Here is a 20,555-nt window from a genome sequence, read left to right as displayed (position 1 = left end):
ACCTGCCAGTCTGCACAGCGCGATATCAGCCCTGAGCATATCGGACTGCTTTTTTCCATTACATCACTGGATTCCTGCCGCAAGCTCTGGACCATTACACCGGATCATAGCAGCTAGCTAGCTGCTACCGAGTAGCTATTGTGGCTAACGCCCTTTTCCAGAAACAAGCACCAGTTAGCATCGAGCTAGGCCCATCTCCCGGCTAGCAAACGAAGTACACCAACTACAATACATCACTTGCCAATTGGCCTGGACCCTTTGTCGACACGGAGCCCCGCCGATCCATCACGACTGGTCTGCTGGTCTGCTGACGTAACTCGGCCGATGTGCTCTCAACCGGCCTCTGCGTCGTGGATTTTGGTGAAGACCCATCTGCTAGCCCCGGCCCGCTTGCTTCCTGAATGCCGTGTCTCCCGCTCGCCTAGCGTAGTAACGACTACCGAACGGCTCCCTGTTTCATCTATTGCTTCTCATTGGACCCTATGATCACCCGGCTACCCAGCCGATGCCTGCTGGACTGTTCATTAACACAGTACTTCATTTTCTTAATCTGTCGGCCCCAACCTCGAACTCAGGCCCTGTGTGTAGCTAACTGACCCTCTCTGCCCATTCATCGCCATTTACCCGTTGTTGATGTCTTAGCTGTGTACCCGTTGTTGTCTTACCCGTTGTTATCTTAGCTCTCCCAATCAACACCTGTGATTGCTTTATGCCTCTCTCTAATGTCAATATGCCTTGTATACTTCTGTTTAGGGTAGCTCTCATTGTTTTATTGTACTGTGGAACCCCTAGTCCCGCTCAACATGCCTCAGATAGCTCCTTTGTCCCACCCCCCACACATGTGGAGACCGCACCTAGCTTAACTGGCGCCTCCAGATATGCAACCTCTCTCATCGTCACTCAATGCCTAGGTATCCCTCCGCTTTACTCGCACCCTACCATACTCTTGTCTGTACATTATGCCCTGAATCTATCCTACCACGCTCAGAAATCTGCTCCTTTTATTCTTTGTTCCCAACGAACTAGACGACCAGTTCTTATAGCCTTTAGCCGTACCCTCATCCTACTCCTCCTCTGTTCCTCTTTGTGATGTAGAGGTTAACCCAGGCCCTGTGTGTCCCCAGGCGCTCTCATTTGTTGACTTCTGTAACTGTTAAAGCCTTGGATTCATGCATGTTAACATCAGAAGCCTCCTCCCTAAGTTTGCTTTATTCACTGCTTTAGCACACTCCGCCAACCCTGATGTCCTAGCCGTGTCTGAATCCTGGCTTAGGAAGGCCACCAAAAATTCTGAGATTTCCATCCCCAATTACAACATTTTCCGTCAAGATAGAACTGCTAAAGGGGGCGGAGTTGCAATCTACTGTAGAGATAGCCTGCAGAGTTCTGTCATACTATCCAGGTCTATGCCCAAACAGTTCGAGATTCTACTTTTAAAAATCTATCTCTCCAGAAATAAGTCCCTCACTGTTGCCGCTTGGTATAGACCCCCCCCCCAGCTTCCAGCTGTGCCCTGGACACCATATGTGAATTGATTGACCCCCATCTATCGTCAGAGTTCGTACTGTTAGGTGACCTAAACTGGGATATGCTTAACACCCCGGCAGTCCTACAATCTAAGCTAGATGCCCTCAATCTCACACAAATTATCAAGGAACCTACCAGGTACAACCCCAAATCCATAAACATGGTCACCTTCATAGATATCATCCTGACCAACTTGCCCTATAAATACACCTCTGCTGTTTTCAACCAGGATCTCAGCGATTACTGCCTCATTGCCTGCGTCCGTTAAGGGTCCGCGGTCAAACGACCACCCCTCATCACTGTCAAATGCTCCCTAAAACACCTCTGCGAGCAGGCCTTTCTAATCGACCTGGCCCGGGTATTCTGGAAGGATATTGACCTCATCCCGTCAGTAGAGGATGCCTGGTTGTTCTTTAAAAGTGCTTTCCTCACCATCTTAAATAAACATGCCCCTTTCAAAAAATGTAGAGCCAAGAATAGATATAGCCCTTGCTTCACTCCAGACTTGACTGCCCTTAACCAGCACAAAAACATCCTGTGGCGTACTGCATTAGCATCGAATAGTCCCCGCGATATGCAACTTTTCAGGGAAGTCAGGAACCAATATACACAGTCAGTTAGGAAAGCAAAGGCAAGCTTTTTCAAACAGAAATGTGCATCCTGCAGCACTAATTCCAAAAAGTTTTGGGACACTGTAAAGTCCATGGAGAATAAGAGAACCTCCTCCCAGCTGCCCACCGCACTGAGGCTAGGAAACACTGTCACCACCGATAAATCCATGATAATCGAGAATTTCAATAAGCATTTCTCTATGGCTAGCCATGCTTTCCACCTGGCTACCCCAACCTGGCCATGCTTTCCACCTGGCTACCCCAACCCCGGCCAACAGCTCTGCACCCCCCGCAGCAACTGGCCAAAGCCCCCCCCCCCCCCCCCCCCCCCGCTTCTCCTTCACCCAAATCCAGACAGCTGATGTTCTGATCGAGCTGCAAAATCTGGATCCCTACAAATCAGCTGGGCTGGACAATCTGGACCCTCTCTTCCTAAAATTATCTGCCGCCATTGTTGCAACCCCTATTACTAGTCTGTTCAACCTCTCTTTCGAATCGTCTGAGATTCCTAAAGATTGGAAAGCGGCCGCGATCATTCCCCTCTTCAAAGGGGGAGACACTCTAGACCCAAACTGTTACAGACCTATATCCACCCTGCCCTGCCTTTCTAAAGTCTTCGAAAGCCAAGTGAACAAACAGATTTCGACCATTTTGAATCCCACTGTACCTTCTCCGCGATTCAATCCGGTTTCCGAGCTAGTCACGGGTGCACCTCAGCCACGCTGAAGGTCCTAATATCATAACAGTCTATGTGGGTGCCACAGGGTTCAATTCTTGGGCCGACTCTTTTCTCTGTATATATCAATGATGTCGTTCTTGCTGCGGGTGATTCTTAGATCCACCTCTAAGCAGATGGCACCATTCTGTATACATCTGGCCCTTCTTTGGACATTGTGTTAACAAACCTCCACACGCGCTTCAATGCCATACAACACTCCTTCCGTGGCCTCCAACTGCTCTTAAATGCTAGTAAAACGAAAGGCATGCTCTTCAACCGATCGCTGCCAGCACCCGCCCGCCCGACTTGCATCACTACTCTGGACGGTTCTGACTTAGAATATGTGGACAACTATAAATACCTAGGTGTCTGTCTAGACTGTAAACTCTCCTTCCAGACTCATATTAAGTGTAACGATCGTCGTATAGAGGAGAAGGAGAAGACCAAGGTGCAGCGTGGTAAGTATTCATAATTCCTTTTAATGAATACGAATACTAGAACAAAACAACAAAACCGATAAACGAACAGTTCTGCAAGGTGACATACACTAAACAGAAAACAATCACCCACCAACACAGGTGGGAACAGGCTACCTAAGTATGATTCTCAATCAGAGACAACGATAGACAGCTGCCTCTGATTGAGAACCATACCAGGCCAAACACACAGAAATACAAAACAAGGACAACATAGAACACTAGACATAGAATGCCCACCCAAACTCACGCCCTGACCAACCAAAATAGAGACAAAAAAGGATCTCTACGGTCAGGGCGTGACATTAAGCATCTCCAATCCAAAATTAAATCTAGAATCGGCTTTGTAAATTGCAACAAAGCCTCCTTCACTCATGCTGCCAAACACACCCTCGTAAAACTGACTATCCTACCGATCCTTGACTTCGGCGATGTAATTTACAAAATAGCTTCCGACACTCTACTCAGCAAATTGGATGCAGTCTATCACAGTCCCATCCGTTTTGTCACCAAATCCCCATATACTACCCACCACTGCGACCTGTATGCTCTCGATGGCTGGTCCTCACTTCATATTCGTCATCTATAAGTCTTTGCTAGGTAAAGTTCCGCCTTATCTCAGCTCACTGGTCACCATAGCAACACCCACCCGTAGCACACGCTCCAGCAGGTATATTTCACTGGTCACCCCCAAAGCCAACACCCCCTTTGGCTGCCTTTCCTTCCAGTTCTCTGCTGCCAATGGCTGGAATGAATTGCAAAAATCACTGAAGTTGGAGACTTATATCTCCCTCACTAACTTAAAGCAACAGCTGTCAGAGCAGCTTACCGATTGCTGCAGCTGTACACAGCCCATCTGTAAATAGCCCATCCAACCAACTATCTACTAGTGGTCGACCGATTATGATTTTTCAACGCCGATACCGATACCGATTATTGGAGGACCAAAAAAAGCCGACACCGATTAATCTGCCGAATTTTTTAAATGTATTTGTAATAATGACAATTACAACAATACTGAATGAACACTTATTTAAACTTAATATAATACATCAATAAAATCAATTTAGCCTCAAATAAATAATGAGACATGTTCAATTTGGTTTAAATAATGCAAAAACAAAGTGTTGGAGAAGAAAGTAAAAGTGCAATATGTGCCATGTAAGAAAGCTAACGTTTAAGTTCCTTGCTCAGAACATGAGAATATATGAAAGCTGGTGGTTCGTTTTAACATGAGTCTTCAATATTCCCAGGTAAGAAGTTTTAGTTTGTAGTTATTATAGGAATTATAGGACTATTTCTCTCTATATCATTTGTATTTCATTAACCTTTGACTATTGGATGTTCTTATAGGCACTTTAGTATTGCCAGTGTAACAGTATAGCTTCCGTCCCTCTCCTCGCTCCTACCTGGGCTCGAACCAGGAACACATCGACAACAGCCACCCTTGAAGCAGCGTTACCCATGCAGAGCAAGGGGAACAACCACTCCAAGTCTCAGAGCGAGTGACGTTTGAAACGCTATTAGCGCGCACCCCGCTAACTAGCTAGCCATTTCACATCGGTTACACCAGCCTAATCTCGGGAGTTGATAGGCTTGAAGACATAAACAGCTCAATGCTTGAAGCACAACGAAGAGCTGCTGGCAAAACTCACGAAAGTGCTGTTTGAATGAATGCTTACGAGCCTGCTGGTGCCTACCCCCGCTCTGTCAGACTGCTCTATCAAATCATAGACTTAGTTATAACATAATTACACACAGAAATACGAGCCTTAGGTCATTAATATGGTCGAATCCGGAAACTATCATCTCGAAAACAAGACGTTTATTCTTTCAGTGAAATACGGAACCGTTACGTATTTTATCTAACGGGTGGCATCCATAAGTCTAAATATTCCTGTTACATTGCACAACCTTCAATGTTATGTTATAATTACGTAAAATTCTGGCAAATTAAGCGTCCCAAACTGTTGCATATACACTGACTCTGCGTGCAATGAACTCAAGAGAAGTGACACAATTTCACCTGGTTAATATTGCCTGCTAACCTGGATTTATTTTAGCTAAATATGCAGGTTTAAAAATATATACTTCTGTGTGTTGATTTTAAGAAAGGCGTTGATGTTTATGGTTAGGTACACATTGGAGCAACGATACGCACCGCATCGATTATATGCAACGCAGGACACGCTAGATAAACTAGTAATATCATCAACCATGTGTAGTTAACTAGTGATTATGATTGATTGATTGTTTTTTATAAGATAAGTTTAATGCTAGCTTGCAACTTACCTTGGCTTACTGCATTCGCATAACAGGCAGGCTCCTCGTGGAGTGCAATGTAATCAGGTGGTTAGAGCGTTGGACTAGTTAACTGTAAGGTTGCAAGATTGAATCTCCCGAGCTGACAAGGTAAAAATCTATCGTTCTGCCCCCGAGCGAGTCAGTTAACCCACCGTTCCTAGGCCGTCATTGAAAATAAGAATGTGTTCTTAACTAACTTGCCTAGTTAAATAAAGATTAAATAAAGGTGTAAAAAATAAATAAAAAATATAAAAAAATCGGCCAAATCTGTGTCCAAAAATACCGATTTCCGATTGTTATGAAAACTTGAAATCGGCCATAATTAATCGGCTATTCCGATTAATCGGTCGACCTCTACTACCAACCTCATCCCCATATTTGTTTATGTTTTTCTGCTATTTTGCACACAAGTATTTCTACTTGCACATCCTCATCTGCACATATATCACTCCAGTGTTAATTGCTCATTAGTAATTACTTGACCACTATGGCCTATTTATTGCCTTACCTCCTTACTTCATTTGCACACACTGTTTACAGATGTTTCTATTGTGTTATTGACTGTACATTTGTTTATCCCATGTGTAACTCTGTTGTTGTTTTTGTCGCACTGCTTTGTGTAACGGCTGTCGTAGTCGTTCTCCTCAGACGAGGAGGAGCATGGATCGGACCAAGATGCGGATTGGTAAGTATTCATGTTTTAATGGGAAAACAACAAACACTACAAAATACAACAACCAACAACCGTGACTAACCTGAAACAGTCCTGTGTGGCCCAAACACTGATACAGGAACAAACACCCACAAAACACAAGTGAAACCCTGGCTGCCTTAGTATGACTCTCAATCAGGGACAACGATTCACAGCTGTCTCTGATTGAGAATCATACCAGGCCGAACACAAAATCCCAACATAGAAAATCAAACCTAGACCAACCCACCCAACTCACGACCTGACCAACTAAAACAAATACATAACAAAGGAAAACAGGTCAGGAACGTGACACTTTGCTTTATCTTGGCCAAGTCGCAATTGTAAATGAGAACTTGTTCTCTACTGGCCTACCTGGTTAATTAAAAAGAGGTGAAGTAAAATAAAATAAATAGTCTGGAAGCATCAGAGGCTCAGCAGCAGAGCACAGGACCACTGTTCAGTTGTGGAACCTTTCAAGGCTCTCTAAAGACTAGTGTAGAATGTCTATCTTCTCATGACACTCTCCAGATATTGATCATCAGTTGACATGAAGCACCTGCCCTAAAGACTGCTCCTAACCTCCTTTGATTGTCATGGATTTCCATTCTAAATCTATCCAACTGTCCTGGAATTGCATGGACAGGAGAGGTTATTGAGTTGTGTTGGGGAGGATTTACCTTATAATTGAGTTCTGGCTACTGCATTAGAGGGGGATTTGGAGTACAGTACATAGGATCGATTTCCTTTGTGGGCTCCGCCAGTCAGAAGTACATTATCACACAAAATGAAACAGACAGTGTGTCAACAGAGGGTTAGAGATACATGCTTGTGGTGTGCGTCAGTGGGACATGTAGACAATGATCTATCGATGTCTGAGTTAGCCAGACCTCACTACACTGAGATTGATGCAAACTGTGTCTGGAGAATTAACTACAACTAAATATAAGTGTGTCTGTGTGCATGCTAATCTCCTGTCGTTGTGCCCTTGAGCAAACCTCTAAACTGCACAGTGGCTGACCCTGGATTCCAACCCCTCAGGGTCTGTGTGAGAATTTCTCGAGGGGTTGGTTACGCATTTCTGTGATCTGAAAATGACAATATCCTGTAGTATACCTCTATTCTATTATCTGTGTGTGTGTGTCTCTGTGTGTGTCTGTGTGCTACATTACTAACCGTGGTGTATTTCCCCAGCTGGCAGAGCGATGGGAAGGTCTCCTGATGAGCCTTGCGTATCTTCTCTATGATGGCCTCTTGTTCTGCACTCAGCTCGTAGTTCTCTGTCAGCTCTGGCTTGGGACTCTCCTTCTTCTTCTTATTGCGGTCGTTCCGGACAGCTGAGAGAGGGGAAAAGAAAGGAATGGGAAAAGGTTAACTAACAAATGTCAACAATAAAATGTTAATTGAAGCCTAAAAAGCATCCTACACATTTTGGACATATCAACAATTCAGCACAGTGTTGGCGTTAGGCTGCATTTGTATTTGCATTTATTATGGATCCCCATTAGTTCCTGAAAAAGCAGCAGCTACTCTTCCTGGGGTCCAGCAAAATGAAGGCAGTTAAAGGCAGTTATTAGTGAGCTACTCATATTCACAACGTGTGTGATTTAAGATGTGAGTCTGGAATTGCACACTGTACTAAAATATACAACACCACTTACGACAAGGAGACTGAGTCCATGCAGTAACTAACTTCTGCCATGACAACTGTGTATTTAAGCACACATTATCTATCTTCAGCACCACCAGCCACAGAACACAAATGGTTAAACTCTCTGTCACTCAGTCTTTCTCTGTCAGCTTAGTGTCATCACTGTACAACATTAAAGCTACAATATGTAACTTTTTGGGCGACCTGACCAAATGTACATAGAAACGTTATAGATCTGTCATTCTAATTGAAAGCAAGTCTAAGAAGCGGTAGATGTAACAGTCCTGACCTGTTTTATGTTGTTTTTTATGTGTTTATGGTCAGGGCATGTGTTTTGGGTGGGCAGTCTATGTTATCTGTTTCTATGTTGGTTTCGGTGTGCCTGGTATGGCTCTTGATTAGAGGCAGGTGGTTTGCATTTTCCTCTAATCAAGAGTCATATTTAGGTAGGGCATTATCACTGTGTGTTTGTGGGTGATTGTCTCCTGTGATGTCTTCGTGTCGTTATCGATGTATATTCACAAACGGGACTGTTTGGCTGTTCGTTTTGTTTCGATGTCGTCTGTTGCCTGTTCGTGAGTTTACGTTCCAGTTATGTAAGTTTATGTTCAGGTTTTCGTTCTACGTCGTTTTGTTATTTTGTAGTTTGTAAGTGTTTTGTTTAGTTTTCGTGTTGCCATCTACATCATTGTAATTTATAATAAAGATGGCATATTTCCCAGACTCCGCATTTTGGTCAGAAGATCCTTCTCTCCTCACCTCATCTGAGGATGAGGAGAGCGACAGCCTTTACAGAATCACCCACCAAAATACAGAGACCAAGCGGTATGGGAATGCTCGACGGAGCAATAAGGATTTCTGGACTTGGGAGGAGATATTGGACGGTAGAGGACCTTGGGCTCAACCAGGGGAATATCGCCGTCCAAAGGAGGAATTGGAAGCAGCGAAGGCTGAGCGGCGCTGGTATGAGGAGGCAGCGCGACGACGCGGTTGGGAGCCCGTGAGTAAGACCCAAAAATTTCTTGGGGGGGGGCACACGAGGAGTGTGGCAAAGCCGGGTAGGATACCCGAGCCAACTCCCCGTGCTTACCGTGGAGGTAGTAGGCGTCGTACTGGTAAGACACCGTGTTATGCGGTAAAGCGCACGGTGTCCCCAGTACGCGTGCTTAGCCCAGTGCGGGCTATTCCACCTTGCCGCACTGGGAGGGCTAGGTTGGGCATCGAGCCGGGTGCCATGAAGCCGGCCCAACGTAGCTGGTCTCCAGTACGTCTCCTCGGGCCGGTGTACATGGCACCAGCCTTACAGGTGGTGTCCCCGGTTCGCCTGCATAGCCCAGTGCGGGCTATTCCACCTCGCCGCACTGGCAGGGCTACGGGGTTCATTCAACCTGGTAGGGTTGGGGAGGCTCGGTGCTCAAGAGCACGTGTCCTCCTTCACGGTCCGGTATATCCGGTGCCACCTCCATGTACCAGTCCTCCGGTGGCAGCCCCCCGTACCAGGCTGTCTCTCCGGGTTCTCTCTCCTGCTGTTTCCTCCTCTCCAGCGCAGCCGGTGCCTAGACCACGCACCAGGCTGTCTCTCCTTCTCCTCCCTACAGAGCTATCTGTCTCCCCAGCGCCATCTGAGCCATCCGTCTCCCCAGCGCCATCTGAGCCATCCGTCTCTCCAGCGCCATCTGAGCCATCCGTCTCCCCAGCGCCGTCTGAGCCATCCGTCTGCCATGAGCCTGCAAAGCCGCCCGTCTGCCATGAGCCTGCAAAGCCGCCCGTCTGCCATGAGCCTACAGAGCCATCCGCCAGACAGGAGCCGCTAGAGCCGTCAGCCAGACAGGAGCCGCTAGAGCCGTCAGCCAGACAGGATCTGCCAGAGCCGCCAACCAGACAGGATCTGCCAGAGCCGCCAACCAGACAGGATCTGCCAGAGCCGCCAACCAGACAGGATCTGCCAGAGCCGCCAGCGAGCCATGAGCAGCCAGAGCCGTCAGAGAGCCATGAGCAGCCAGAGCCGTCAAAGAGCCATGAGCAGCCAGAGCCGTCAAAGAGCCATGAGCAGCCAGAGCCGTCAGTGAGCCATGAGCAGCCAGAGCCGTCAGAGAGCCATGAGCAGCCAGAGCCGTCAGAGCGCCATGAGCGTCGAGAGCCGTCAGCCTGCCATGAGCGTCGAGAGCCGTCAGCCTGCCATGAGCGTCGAGAGCCGTCAGCCTGCCATGAGCGTCAAGAGCCGTCAGCCTGCCATGAGCGTAGAGAGCCGTCAGCCAGCATGGACCTGCCAGAGCCGTCCAAACAGGACCTGCCAGAGTCCTTCAGCCGGGATCTGCCCCTTGTCCCGGTGTTGCCCCTTGTCCCGGTGCTGCCCCTTGTCCCGGTGCTGCCCCTTGTCCCGGTGCTGCCCCTTGTCCCGGTGCTGCCCCTTGTCCCGGTGCTGCCCCTTGTCCCGGTGCTGCCCCTTGTCCCTTTGCTGCCCCTTGTCCCAGTAATGGTCCTTATCCTGGTGCTGCCCCTTGTTCTGGTGCTGCCCCTTGTCCCGGTGCTACCCCTTGTCCCGGTGCTGCCCCTTGTCCTGGTGCTAGCTGTTTATTTAGGGGAAGGTAGTGTTAGGGTGGGCATTAGAAGGGGTAGAAAGAAGAGGGGAGTGACTATGGTGGTATGGGGACAGCGTCCTGAGCCGGAACCACCACCGTGGTCAACTGCCCACCCGGACCCTCCCCTGGACTTTGTGCTTGTGCGCCCGGCGTGCGCATCTTGAGGGGGGGGTACTGTAACAGTCCTGACCTGTTTTATGTTGTTTTTTATGTGTTTATGGTCAGGGCATGTGTTTTGGGTGGGCAGTCTATGTTATCTGTTTCTATGTTGGTTTCGGTGTGCCTGGTATGGCTCTTGATTAGAGGCAGGTGGTTTGCATTTTCCTCTAATCAAGAGTCATATTTAGGTAGGGCATTATCACTGTGTGTTTGTGGGTGATTGTCTCCTGTGATGTCTTCGTGTCGTTATCGATGTATATTCACAAACGGGACTGTTTGGCTGTTCGTTTTGTTTCGATGTCGTCTGTTGCCTGTTCGTGAGTTTACGTTCCAGTTATGTAAGTTTATGTTCAGGTTTTCGTTCTACGTCGTTTTGTTATTTTGTAGTTTGTAAGTGTTTTGTTTAGTTTTCGTGTTGCCATCTACATCATTGTAATTTATAATAAAGATGGCATATTTCCCAGACTCCGCATTTTGGTCAGAAGATCCTTCTCTCCTCACCTCATCTGAGGATGAGGAGAGCGACAGCCTTTACAGTAGATATGTGCACTATTTCTATGCTTCCCATTCTTAAGTTTAGTTTTTACATTTTGGTTTGGTACACCAGCTTCAAAGCCGTAAATACAATCTTTTAGGTTATTTAAAATATATTTCACAGCAGTTTAGATGGTACAATGATTCTCTACACTATACTTGCTTTTTTTGTCACATAAACTGACATTTTAGCAACCAGGAAATGGAGGAGGGATTTTTGCATAGTGCATCATCAAAGTGTATAAAAAAAGGCAGCTAGAGCTTCAGAACAACAGTGTTTAATTTGGCCAGGCGTTATCTCAACACGATGAAAGAGACTGATCTTCTGACGGCCCTGGCATCGTCTCGGAGTAGTGCCCACTGGTGATTGCTGTGGGAACCCCGAGGGCAGTTCCATGTGATGGCGTGTTTATGTGTGGAGGCTGTTGGGATTCCTTGTGCGTTCTGACAAAGGAGGTTGAGATGTTCCTTTCCTTCCTCATCTTCTCTCATTCAATCAGAGAGCAGGAGAGAAACATCAACACCGAGGCCACCTCTCTAACCACTGAGATGTTCCTTTCCTTCCTCATCTTCTCTCATTCGATCAGAGAGCAGGAGAGAAACATCAACACCGAGGCCACCTCTCTAACCACTGAGATGTTCCTTTCCTTCCTCATCTTCTCTCATTCAATCAGAGAGCAGGAGAGAAACATCAACATCGAGGCCAACTCTCTAACCACTGAGATGTTCCTTTCCTTCCTCATCTTCTCTCATTAAATCAGAGAGCAGGAGAGAAACATCAACATCGAGGCCAGCTCTCTAACCACTGAGGCACGTACATGGAGAGAGAGACAGAGAGCAGAATTAGGCCGATACCCGCTAATTCACAAAATCCAGAAAAGATTCATTCAATTCTACAACCACCTAAAAGGAAGCGAATCCCAAACCTTCCATAACAAAGCCATCACCTACAGAGAATAGTCCCCTAATCAAGTTGATCCTGGGACTCTGTTTACAAACACAAATAGACCCCACAGAGCCCGTGGTCAGCAACACAATTAGACCCAACCAAGTCATGAGAAAACAAAAAGATAATTACTTGACACATTGGAAAGAATTAACAAAAAACAGAGCAAACTAGAAGGCTATATGGCCCTAAACAGAGAGTACACAGTGTTAGAAAACCTGACCACTGTGACTGACCCAAACTTATTAGAGCCATATTAGAGACCATATTAGAGACACATATTTCCCTCAGATTATACAGATCCACAAATAATTCGAAAACAAAACCAATTTTGATAAATGCCTATATCTACTGGGTGAAATACCACAGTGTGCCATCACAGCAGCAAGATTTATGACCTGTTGCCACAAGAAAAGGGCAACCAGTGAAGAACAAACACCACTGTAAATACAACCCATAATTATTTATTTTCCCTTTTCTACTTCAACTATTTGCACATCTTTACAACACTGTATATAGACATAATATGACATTTGTAATGTCTTTATTCTTTTGGAACTTCTGTGAGTGTAATGTTTACTGTACATTGTTAATGTTTATTTCACTTTTGTTTATTATCTACTTCACTTGCAATGTTAACATAGGTTTCCCATGACAAAAAAGCCCTTAAATTGAATTGAGATACACAGTGAGAGAGAGAGAGACAGAGACACAACGAGAGAGAGAGACAGAGAAAAACAGAAAGAGCAATTTTCCCGGAAATGTTCCATGGGAGAATCCCTGGAATTTTGCTTAAATTCATCAAAATAGTTAGCTTATTACAGTGAACCTTTTTTTTAATGGGATACACATAAGGCAATTCTAGGTCTTGTGGCATATTTTGGTTAAACTATCCCCAATTCAATGGAATTGCAACCCTCTGCATGCACAGTGCATTCTTCCATCACATGTACAGCTGATTCTCAAGATCTTGCACACTAATGAGATGCTATTGAGCCCACACTACTACACTGTCTGAGCCAAGGACTACATGCTTTCTGGTAAGTTTTGATTACAATACTGGGTGGGGTGAATATACAGTTGAAGTTGGAAGTTTACATACACTTAGGTTGGAGTCATTAAAACTCGTTTTTCAACCACTCCACAAATTTCTTGTAAACAAACTATAGTTTTGGCAAGTCAGTTAGGGCATCTAGTTTGTGCATGACCCAAGTAATTTTTCCAAGAATTGTTTACAGACAGATTATTTCACTTATAATTCACTGTATCACAATTCCAGTGGGTCAGAAGTTTACATACACTAAGTTGACTGTGGCTTTAGAAGCTTCTGATAGGCTAATTGACATCATTTGAGTCAATTGGAGGTGTACCTGTGGATGTATTTCAAGGCCTACCTTCAAACTCAGTGCCTCTTCGCTTGACATCATGGGAAAATCAAAAGAAATCAGCCAAATCGTAGAACTCCACAAGTCTGGTTCGTCCTTTGGAGCAATTTCCAAACGCCTGAAGGTACCACGTTCATCTGTACAAACAATAGTACGCAAGTATAAACACCATGGGACCACGCAGCCGTCATACCGCTCAGGAAGGAGACGACACCTTCTGTCTCCTGGAGATGAACGTACTTTAGTGCGAAAAGTGCAAATCAATCCCAGAACAACAGCAACTGACCTTGTGAAGATGCTGGAGGAAACAGGTACAAAAGTATCTATATCCACAGTAAAACGAGTCCCATATCAACATAACCTGAAAGGCTGCTCAGCATGGAAGAAGCCACTGCTCCAAAACCGCCATAAAAAAGCCATACTACGGTTTGCAACTGCACATGGGGACAAAGAGCGTACTTTTCGGAGAAATGTCCTCTGGTCTGATGAAACAAAAATGGAACTGTTTGGCCATAATGATCATCGTTATGTTTGGAGGAAAAAGGGGGAGGCTTGCAAGCCGAGGAACACCATCCCAACCGTGAAGCACGGGGGTGGCAGCATCATGTTGTGGGTTTGCTTTGCTGCAGGAGGGACGGGTGCACTTCACAAAATAGATGGCATCATGAGGGAGGAAAATTATGTGGATATATTGAAGCAACATCTCAATCAGTCAGGAAGTTAAAGCTTGGTCGCAAATAGGTCTTCCAAATGGACAATAACCCCAAGCATACTTCCAAAGTTGTGGCAAAATGGCTTAAGGACAACAAAGTCAAGGTATTGGAGTGGCCATCACAAAGCCCTGACCTCAATCCTAAAGAAAATTTGTGGGCAGAACTGAAAAAGCTTGTGCGAGCAAGGATGCCTACAAACCTGTCTCAGTTACACCAGCTCTGTCAGGAGGAATGGGCCAAAATTCACCCAACTTATTGTGGGAAGCTTGTGGAAGGCCACCCGAAACGTTTGACCCAAGTTAAACAATTTAAAGGCAATGCTATCAAATACTAATTGAGTGTATGTAAACTTCTGACCCACTGGGAATGTGATGAAAGAAATAAAAGCTGAAATAAATAATTCTCTCTACTATTATTCTGACATTTCACGTTCTTCAAATAACGTGGCGATCCTAACTGACCTAAGACAGAATTTTTATTTGGATTAAATGCCAGGAAGTGTGAAAATGTATTTAAACTTCCGACTTCAACTGTATTTTATATGACATACATTTTTTTTTTGTTAACTAGTAAATAGTAGGCTGCAAGCTTACAGCAAAGTGTGTTTAAAATATTTTTAACTTGTTAACAATTTCTGATAGTTAGTTTTTGCTACCTTGTGGGTTTTAGCTTGCTTGAGCCTGCTAACTGAGAAGTGTTAATTCACCTGTTTCCATACATGTTTCATTTAAAAACATTTATCTTACAAAGGAGTCGTTTAATCTAACAATTCTGTACATGGAATTGTATTTGGGTTTTTTTGACAATTTTTTCCTTCTAATCTTTACAGGAAAATGCCACGGTACTATCTGATGTGTGGAGAAATTTCACTGCAGCTAATGTAGAAGGAAAATCTGTGTACATTTGCAAATACTGTGCCAAATCATTTGTGAAGAATGCAACAAAGATGCAGAATCATCTGGCCAAGTGCATTAAGTTCCCTCAGTGCTCACAACAAGCAACCTCTGACAAAAGTCCCTCTACTTCTATTCGAGGTGAAAATTATGAATCAGAAGTTTTTTTTGACTCAATGGAGGAACCTAGTCAGAGAAATGCTGATGAATGTCTTGCTCGAGCTGTGTATGCGTTTTTAAAAACGTAACAAAAAAAAAAATTGCAGTTTGTTCTACTGTATTGACTGTTATGAAAGAGAAGTGAGTCATTGTCTGTATCTATTGAATATAAACCTCAGAGCATATAGAATGCAGTAAACCAGAATGCTTTAACTGTCCATTCTGACATAAGAGATTCTCACCTTGCTATACTTCCCTTGTCTCATAGAAACTCTAATGACAAAGGTGGAAATAGAGGTTTTGTTACAGGAAGTACAGAATGAAACCAGAGTGAACACCGGGACCCCCTGTGTGGTGTCCTGGAAAAACCCTAGTTTGTGATGGAGCTCTGCGATTGGAGGAGATGTTGGTGTTTGATGTCTGACACAGAGGGAGATTCTGAGGTTCTGAGAATCCTCAAACATACCAGCTAGAGGAGACAGGTGTTGACTCAATACAGGGCCATGTTCATTCGGGCATGCAACAGAGTGTTTCATATTGGACCAGCAAGTTCAGAAAGTCTCTCCCTGTTCCAGTCTGTTTTTTCTGTTTGATGCCTGATGATCACAACCCAGAGGGTCAATTTTGTGCAAAGAGACCGTGAAGTTTCCAGAATCGTTTGTTTGTTCAGTTTGTATCCTTCCTGCCAGCATCCTTGAAGTCGCGTTGTGTTAAGTCTATGTGGAAGAGTAATTGTCCTTTACAGCCTGACCAAGATTATAAACTACATCTACTGTACCTCTATTTTTACTGACAGACAGGATGTCTGCTTCTATGTTCTATGGCTCTGTCCCAAATGGCACCGTATTCCCTTGGTGGGCTCTGGTTAAAAGGGAATAGGGTGCCATTTGAGATGCACACTATGTGTCTGTCTCCACATCTGTCTGCTATCTGTCTGATTGTCTGTCTTCGATCTTCAGCTCGTTGAGTACGGGGAAATACAGACAACAATCCAAACATCAATTCCAAGAATTTCTTATATAACTGAAGGATTCCTTCTTAGGACAACAGTAGGCGTCCTCTCACCTCCATTCCCCCCCTCCTCCCCAGTCCAGTGACATTAATGTCCAATCAATTCAATCCTAGGTCCCACCATAATGATAGCATACAGCATGCAGGGTAAAACAGGGTTTATTAAAGGGAATTAAACCGTCTGGTTGGGTTCGTGGTGTCACTAACCCGCTGTGCGTGTCTCACCACAGCCACCACTAGCCGGCCTCCGCCCGGTACCCTGCCCTGAACCTTAGTCACTGTTACTAGCTGGCTACCACCCGGTACTCTACCCTGCGCCTTAGAGACTGTTACTAGCCGGCTACCACCCGATACTCTACCCTACACCTTAGAGACTGTTACTAGCCGGCTACCACCCGGTATTCTACCCTGCACCTTAGAGACTGTTACTAGCCGGCTACCACCCGATACTCTACACTGCACCTTAGAGACGGTTACTAGCCGGCTACCACCCGATACTCTACCCTGCACCTTAGAGACTGTTACTAGCCGGCTACCACCCGGTACTCTACCCTGCACCTTAGAGACTGTTACTAGCCGGCTACCACCCGGTACTCTACCCTGCACCTTAGAGACTCTTACTAGCCGGCTACCACCCGATACTCTACCCTGCACCTTAGAGACCGTTACTAGCAGGCTACCACCCGATACTCTACCTTACACCTTAGAGACTCTTACTAGCCGGCTACCACCCGGTACTCTACCCTGCACCTTAGAGACTGTTACTAGCCGGCTACCACCAGGTACTCTACCCTGCACCTTAGAGACCGTTACTAGCCGGCTACCACCCGGTACTCTATACTGCACCTTAGAGACTGGTGCCCTATGTACATAAGAGTCATTGAACACTGGTCACCTTAATAATGTTTACATACTGTTTCACCCACTTTATATGTACATACTGTATTCTAATCACGGCTCACCCTATATAATGTGTGTATTGTTTTTATTTATTTATTGCTAGGTATTATTACTGCACTGTTGGAGATAGAAGCACAAGCATTTCGCTGCACCTGTGATAACATCTGCAAATCTGTATACTCAACCAATAAACGTTGATTTGCTGCCCTATATGTGACATCACGTGTAAGTAACGAGCCCTAAAATATATAAACACTCAACTTAATCAGCTGCTAAGGTCATTAAATCAAGAAATACACACACACATAACACTGTTGATGGTAATTTCACTAACGAGTAGAGAGACAATCGGAGAGGCAGGATGACAATACGTCAACTTTGACCTCCATAGACACTCACAGCTCTATAGAATAACAATTAACATGAGTGTAAGCTGTGTGGTGTGCGTGTGTGTGTGTACGTGTGGAAACAGAGGGCAGGGGGTCGTAACAATAATCCTGATGACAGTTAGTAGCTATAAGACCTGGGTCTGCTATGTGGGGGGAAAACAACATGGCCATTATCAACTGAAGGGCTTTCTGAATATGATCTACAGTTCTGCTGAACTTAAACGAATACAAGCCAGTTTAAATAAGGGCACTTTTTCCTGTTTTGTGAAGGTTTGTTTTATGAATCTTCCTTTCACACAAATGTCAGGGATAATTCTGCAATGTCTTCCGAAGGTCTGGAGGACGTTCTGGATGATGACATGGTGCGTCATGGAGGATGAGTTGGCTTAAATTTGGCCTTGTCAGAGCAATAGCAGAACAACCAAAACCAACAAAAATACATTCCCAGAAAAGGACATATTTTCAAAGTCTTTTCTATTCTCAACCAACTCAGTTGGTAAGAGCGTAGCGATAGTAACGGCAAGATTGTGGGTTAAATTTCTATAAGGAAAAGACAAAGAAAACCCCTAAACATTTCTTGCTGGCTGGAATGGTCAACCTGAGTTTAAGTCACTCTGGTTAAGAGCGTCTGCTAAATGACCCAAATGTAAATGTAAAAATGGATGGCATTTGTAATTAACAACAGTAAACAACAGTAAACAAAAGGGACGTTCTTCTGGGGAACAATAGGAGAGGACTTTGAGGAACAAAGACTAGTGGCAGCCAGCTCTGTCTGGCTTCGCTCTATTTCTCTCCTCTTCTCTCAGAGACTGAAACGGTAGTGATCAAAAGCCGGGGTCGGAGGTTAGGGTCGGAGCGGCAGACGGTTGCCCAGTGATTGAACCAAACTGAATGACTCAAGGATGACTTGGCTAGGCTGTGTTAAGGCTGGGCCTTGGGGAGGCAGGGGGGTAATGGTATAAAGCCAGTCTGGGTAGAAGCAGGACTACCAACCTTTTACAGCTTTGTAACAGGCCATCTGTTGGGTTCTGCATGGGTTTAATGTATACAAACTAGTGTTGTCACGATACCCAAATTTGACTTACGATACCATACCAAGTATCACATTCTGTTAAAGGTCCCCAAAACACACACATCCCTGGGTCGTTCCTCTTTTAGGTTCGCTGCAACTAGCGACTGGAACGAGCTGCAACAAACAGCTTTATCTCCATCTCTTCGTTCAAAGACTCAATCATGGACACTCTTACTGACAGTTGTGGCTGCTTCGCGTGATGTATTGTTGTCTCTACCTTCTTGCCTTTGTGCTGTTGTCTGTGCCCAATAATGTTTGTACCATGTCTTGGGCTGCTACCATGTTGTGCTGCCGCCATGTTGTGTTGCTACCATTTTGTTGTCATGTGGTGTTGCTACAATGCTGTGTTGTCATGTGTTGCTGCTGTCACGGCTGGAGCTGGAACCGCGCGTCGGGGAGGGGGTACTGTCACGTACACTCCCTCTCCGGCCTCTAGGTCATCAGGCTGCTGATTATCCCACACACCTGTCACCATCGGCTCACGCATCTGTGCCTCGTGACACTCACCTGGACTCCATCACCTCCTTGATTATCTTCCCTGTATCTGTCACTCACCTTGGTTCTTTCCTCAGGTGTTATTGACTCTGTTTCACGTCGGTGCGTTGTTTGTGTTTCGTGTTTATTGTTTTGTTTATTTATTAAAACACTCACTCCCTGTACTTACTTCCCGATTCTCAGCGCACTTGTTACAGCTGCCATTCTATGTTGTCGTCTTATGTCTCTCTTTATTTAGTATTGTGGAGTCTCTCTTGTCGTGATGTGTGTTTGTCCTATATTTTTGTTTTTAATCCCAGCCCCGCAGGTCCTTTGCATTTTGGTAGGCTGTCATTGTATATAATAATTTATTCTTAACTGACTCGCCTAGTTAAATAAAGGTTAAATAAACAAAAACATTGTATTGCGATACCACGGTGACAAATCATCTAGCGTCCTGTTTGCCTTGTCCCACCGACGCTTGTTCGTGTTTTCTAAATGTTATGCGCATGTGCTACACAAAACAACCTGTCACTGATATTCACACTCAATATATACTCAATATATACTCAATACAACACATATTGAATTTAACTTTACACTGCATAATAGATACTGCATAGAATGGCTGATTTGCTCCTATTTGCAAAGGCCTACCTGTGATCTGGCTGGAATAGGAGGCAGGAATATGCTGTACATGCAGAATGATCTGTATCTCATTGTGGCAGTAAGGGGAAAACACTGCATGAAACATTCTTTACTCTTCAGTAAGCGCGTGCACACACACACACTCTACCACCATTCCTCACAGATTCTCTCTCCCTCACTCTCATAAACACACACACCATACTCTCTCTCTCTCCCACAAACACACGGCTCCCAACTTTAAAAATGTTAGGCACCAAACAAAATTTAAGGAGCAACAGAAATAAATTCATGTTTGATATAGTTTCGGCCTACATTATGCCTATATGAATCCTACCCTTTGATGCACATCTCATGAGTAGCAGACCCTTTTCCTTTCTTCCTGGGCCAATGAAATTAGCCTAGACCTACTGTCAAGTTACCAGGTTGTTAGGTTCTTCGCTGTAAAGCTGTAAGCATGTTTCAAAGCTGTGCTCCATTTGTTCTCCCTGGCATATGAATGCTGCGTGACAACGAACTTGCAAAGCCTACTCTGACTGGCCTGTGCTCTTGGTTATTATATCAGCTCTGTGAGCTGCTCCAATGTATTCAATGTAACAACAGAAGACGCATCAGGGACTGCATTCCCGCTTGCCATCACGGCTAAATGATATTTAAAAAACTGATTGAGGAGTCAATGCGCAGGAAGAGCTCATGGATAGAACCAAGTGAGTGA

At 45.0% G+C, this 20,555-nt stretch overlaps 1 protein-coding gene across 2 annotated transcripts in view; it reads right to left on the bottom strand.

Annotated features, from left to right (window-relative positions):
- Nucleotides 1-20,555, bottom strand: part of LOC129820063 (retinoic acid receptor beta-like) — a 240,993-nt gene that overhangs the window by 26,379 nt on the left and 194,059 nt on the right. For both annotated transcript variants that reach the window (XM_055876892.1, XM_055876893.1), the window contains one exon: nt 7,504-7,664. In XM_055876892.1, the coding sequence (XP_055732867.1) occupies nt 7,504-7,664 (161 nt within the window). The remainder of the gene's footprint in view (nt 1-7,503; nt 7,665-20,555) is intronic.

Source organism: Salvelinus fontinalis, chromosome 22 (assembly GCF_029448725.1).
Source record: "Salvelinus fontinalis isolate EN_2023a chromosome 22, ASM2944872v1, whole genome shotgun sequence".
Lineage (NCBI taxonomy): Eukaryota > Metazoa > Chordata > Actinopteri > Salmoniformes > Salmonidae > Salvelinus > Salvelinus fontinalis.
This window is presented reverse-complemented; position numbering and strand designations above follow the sequence as displayed.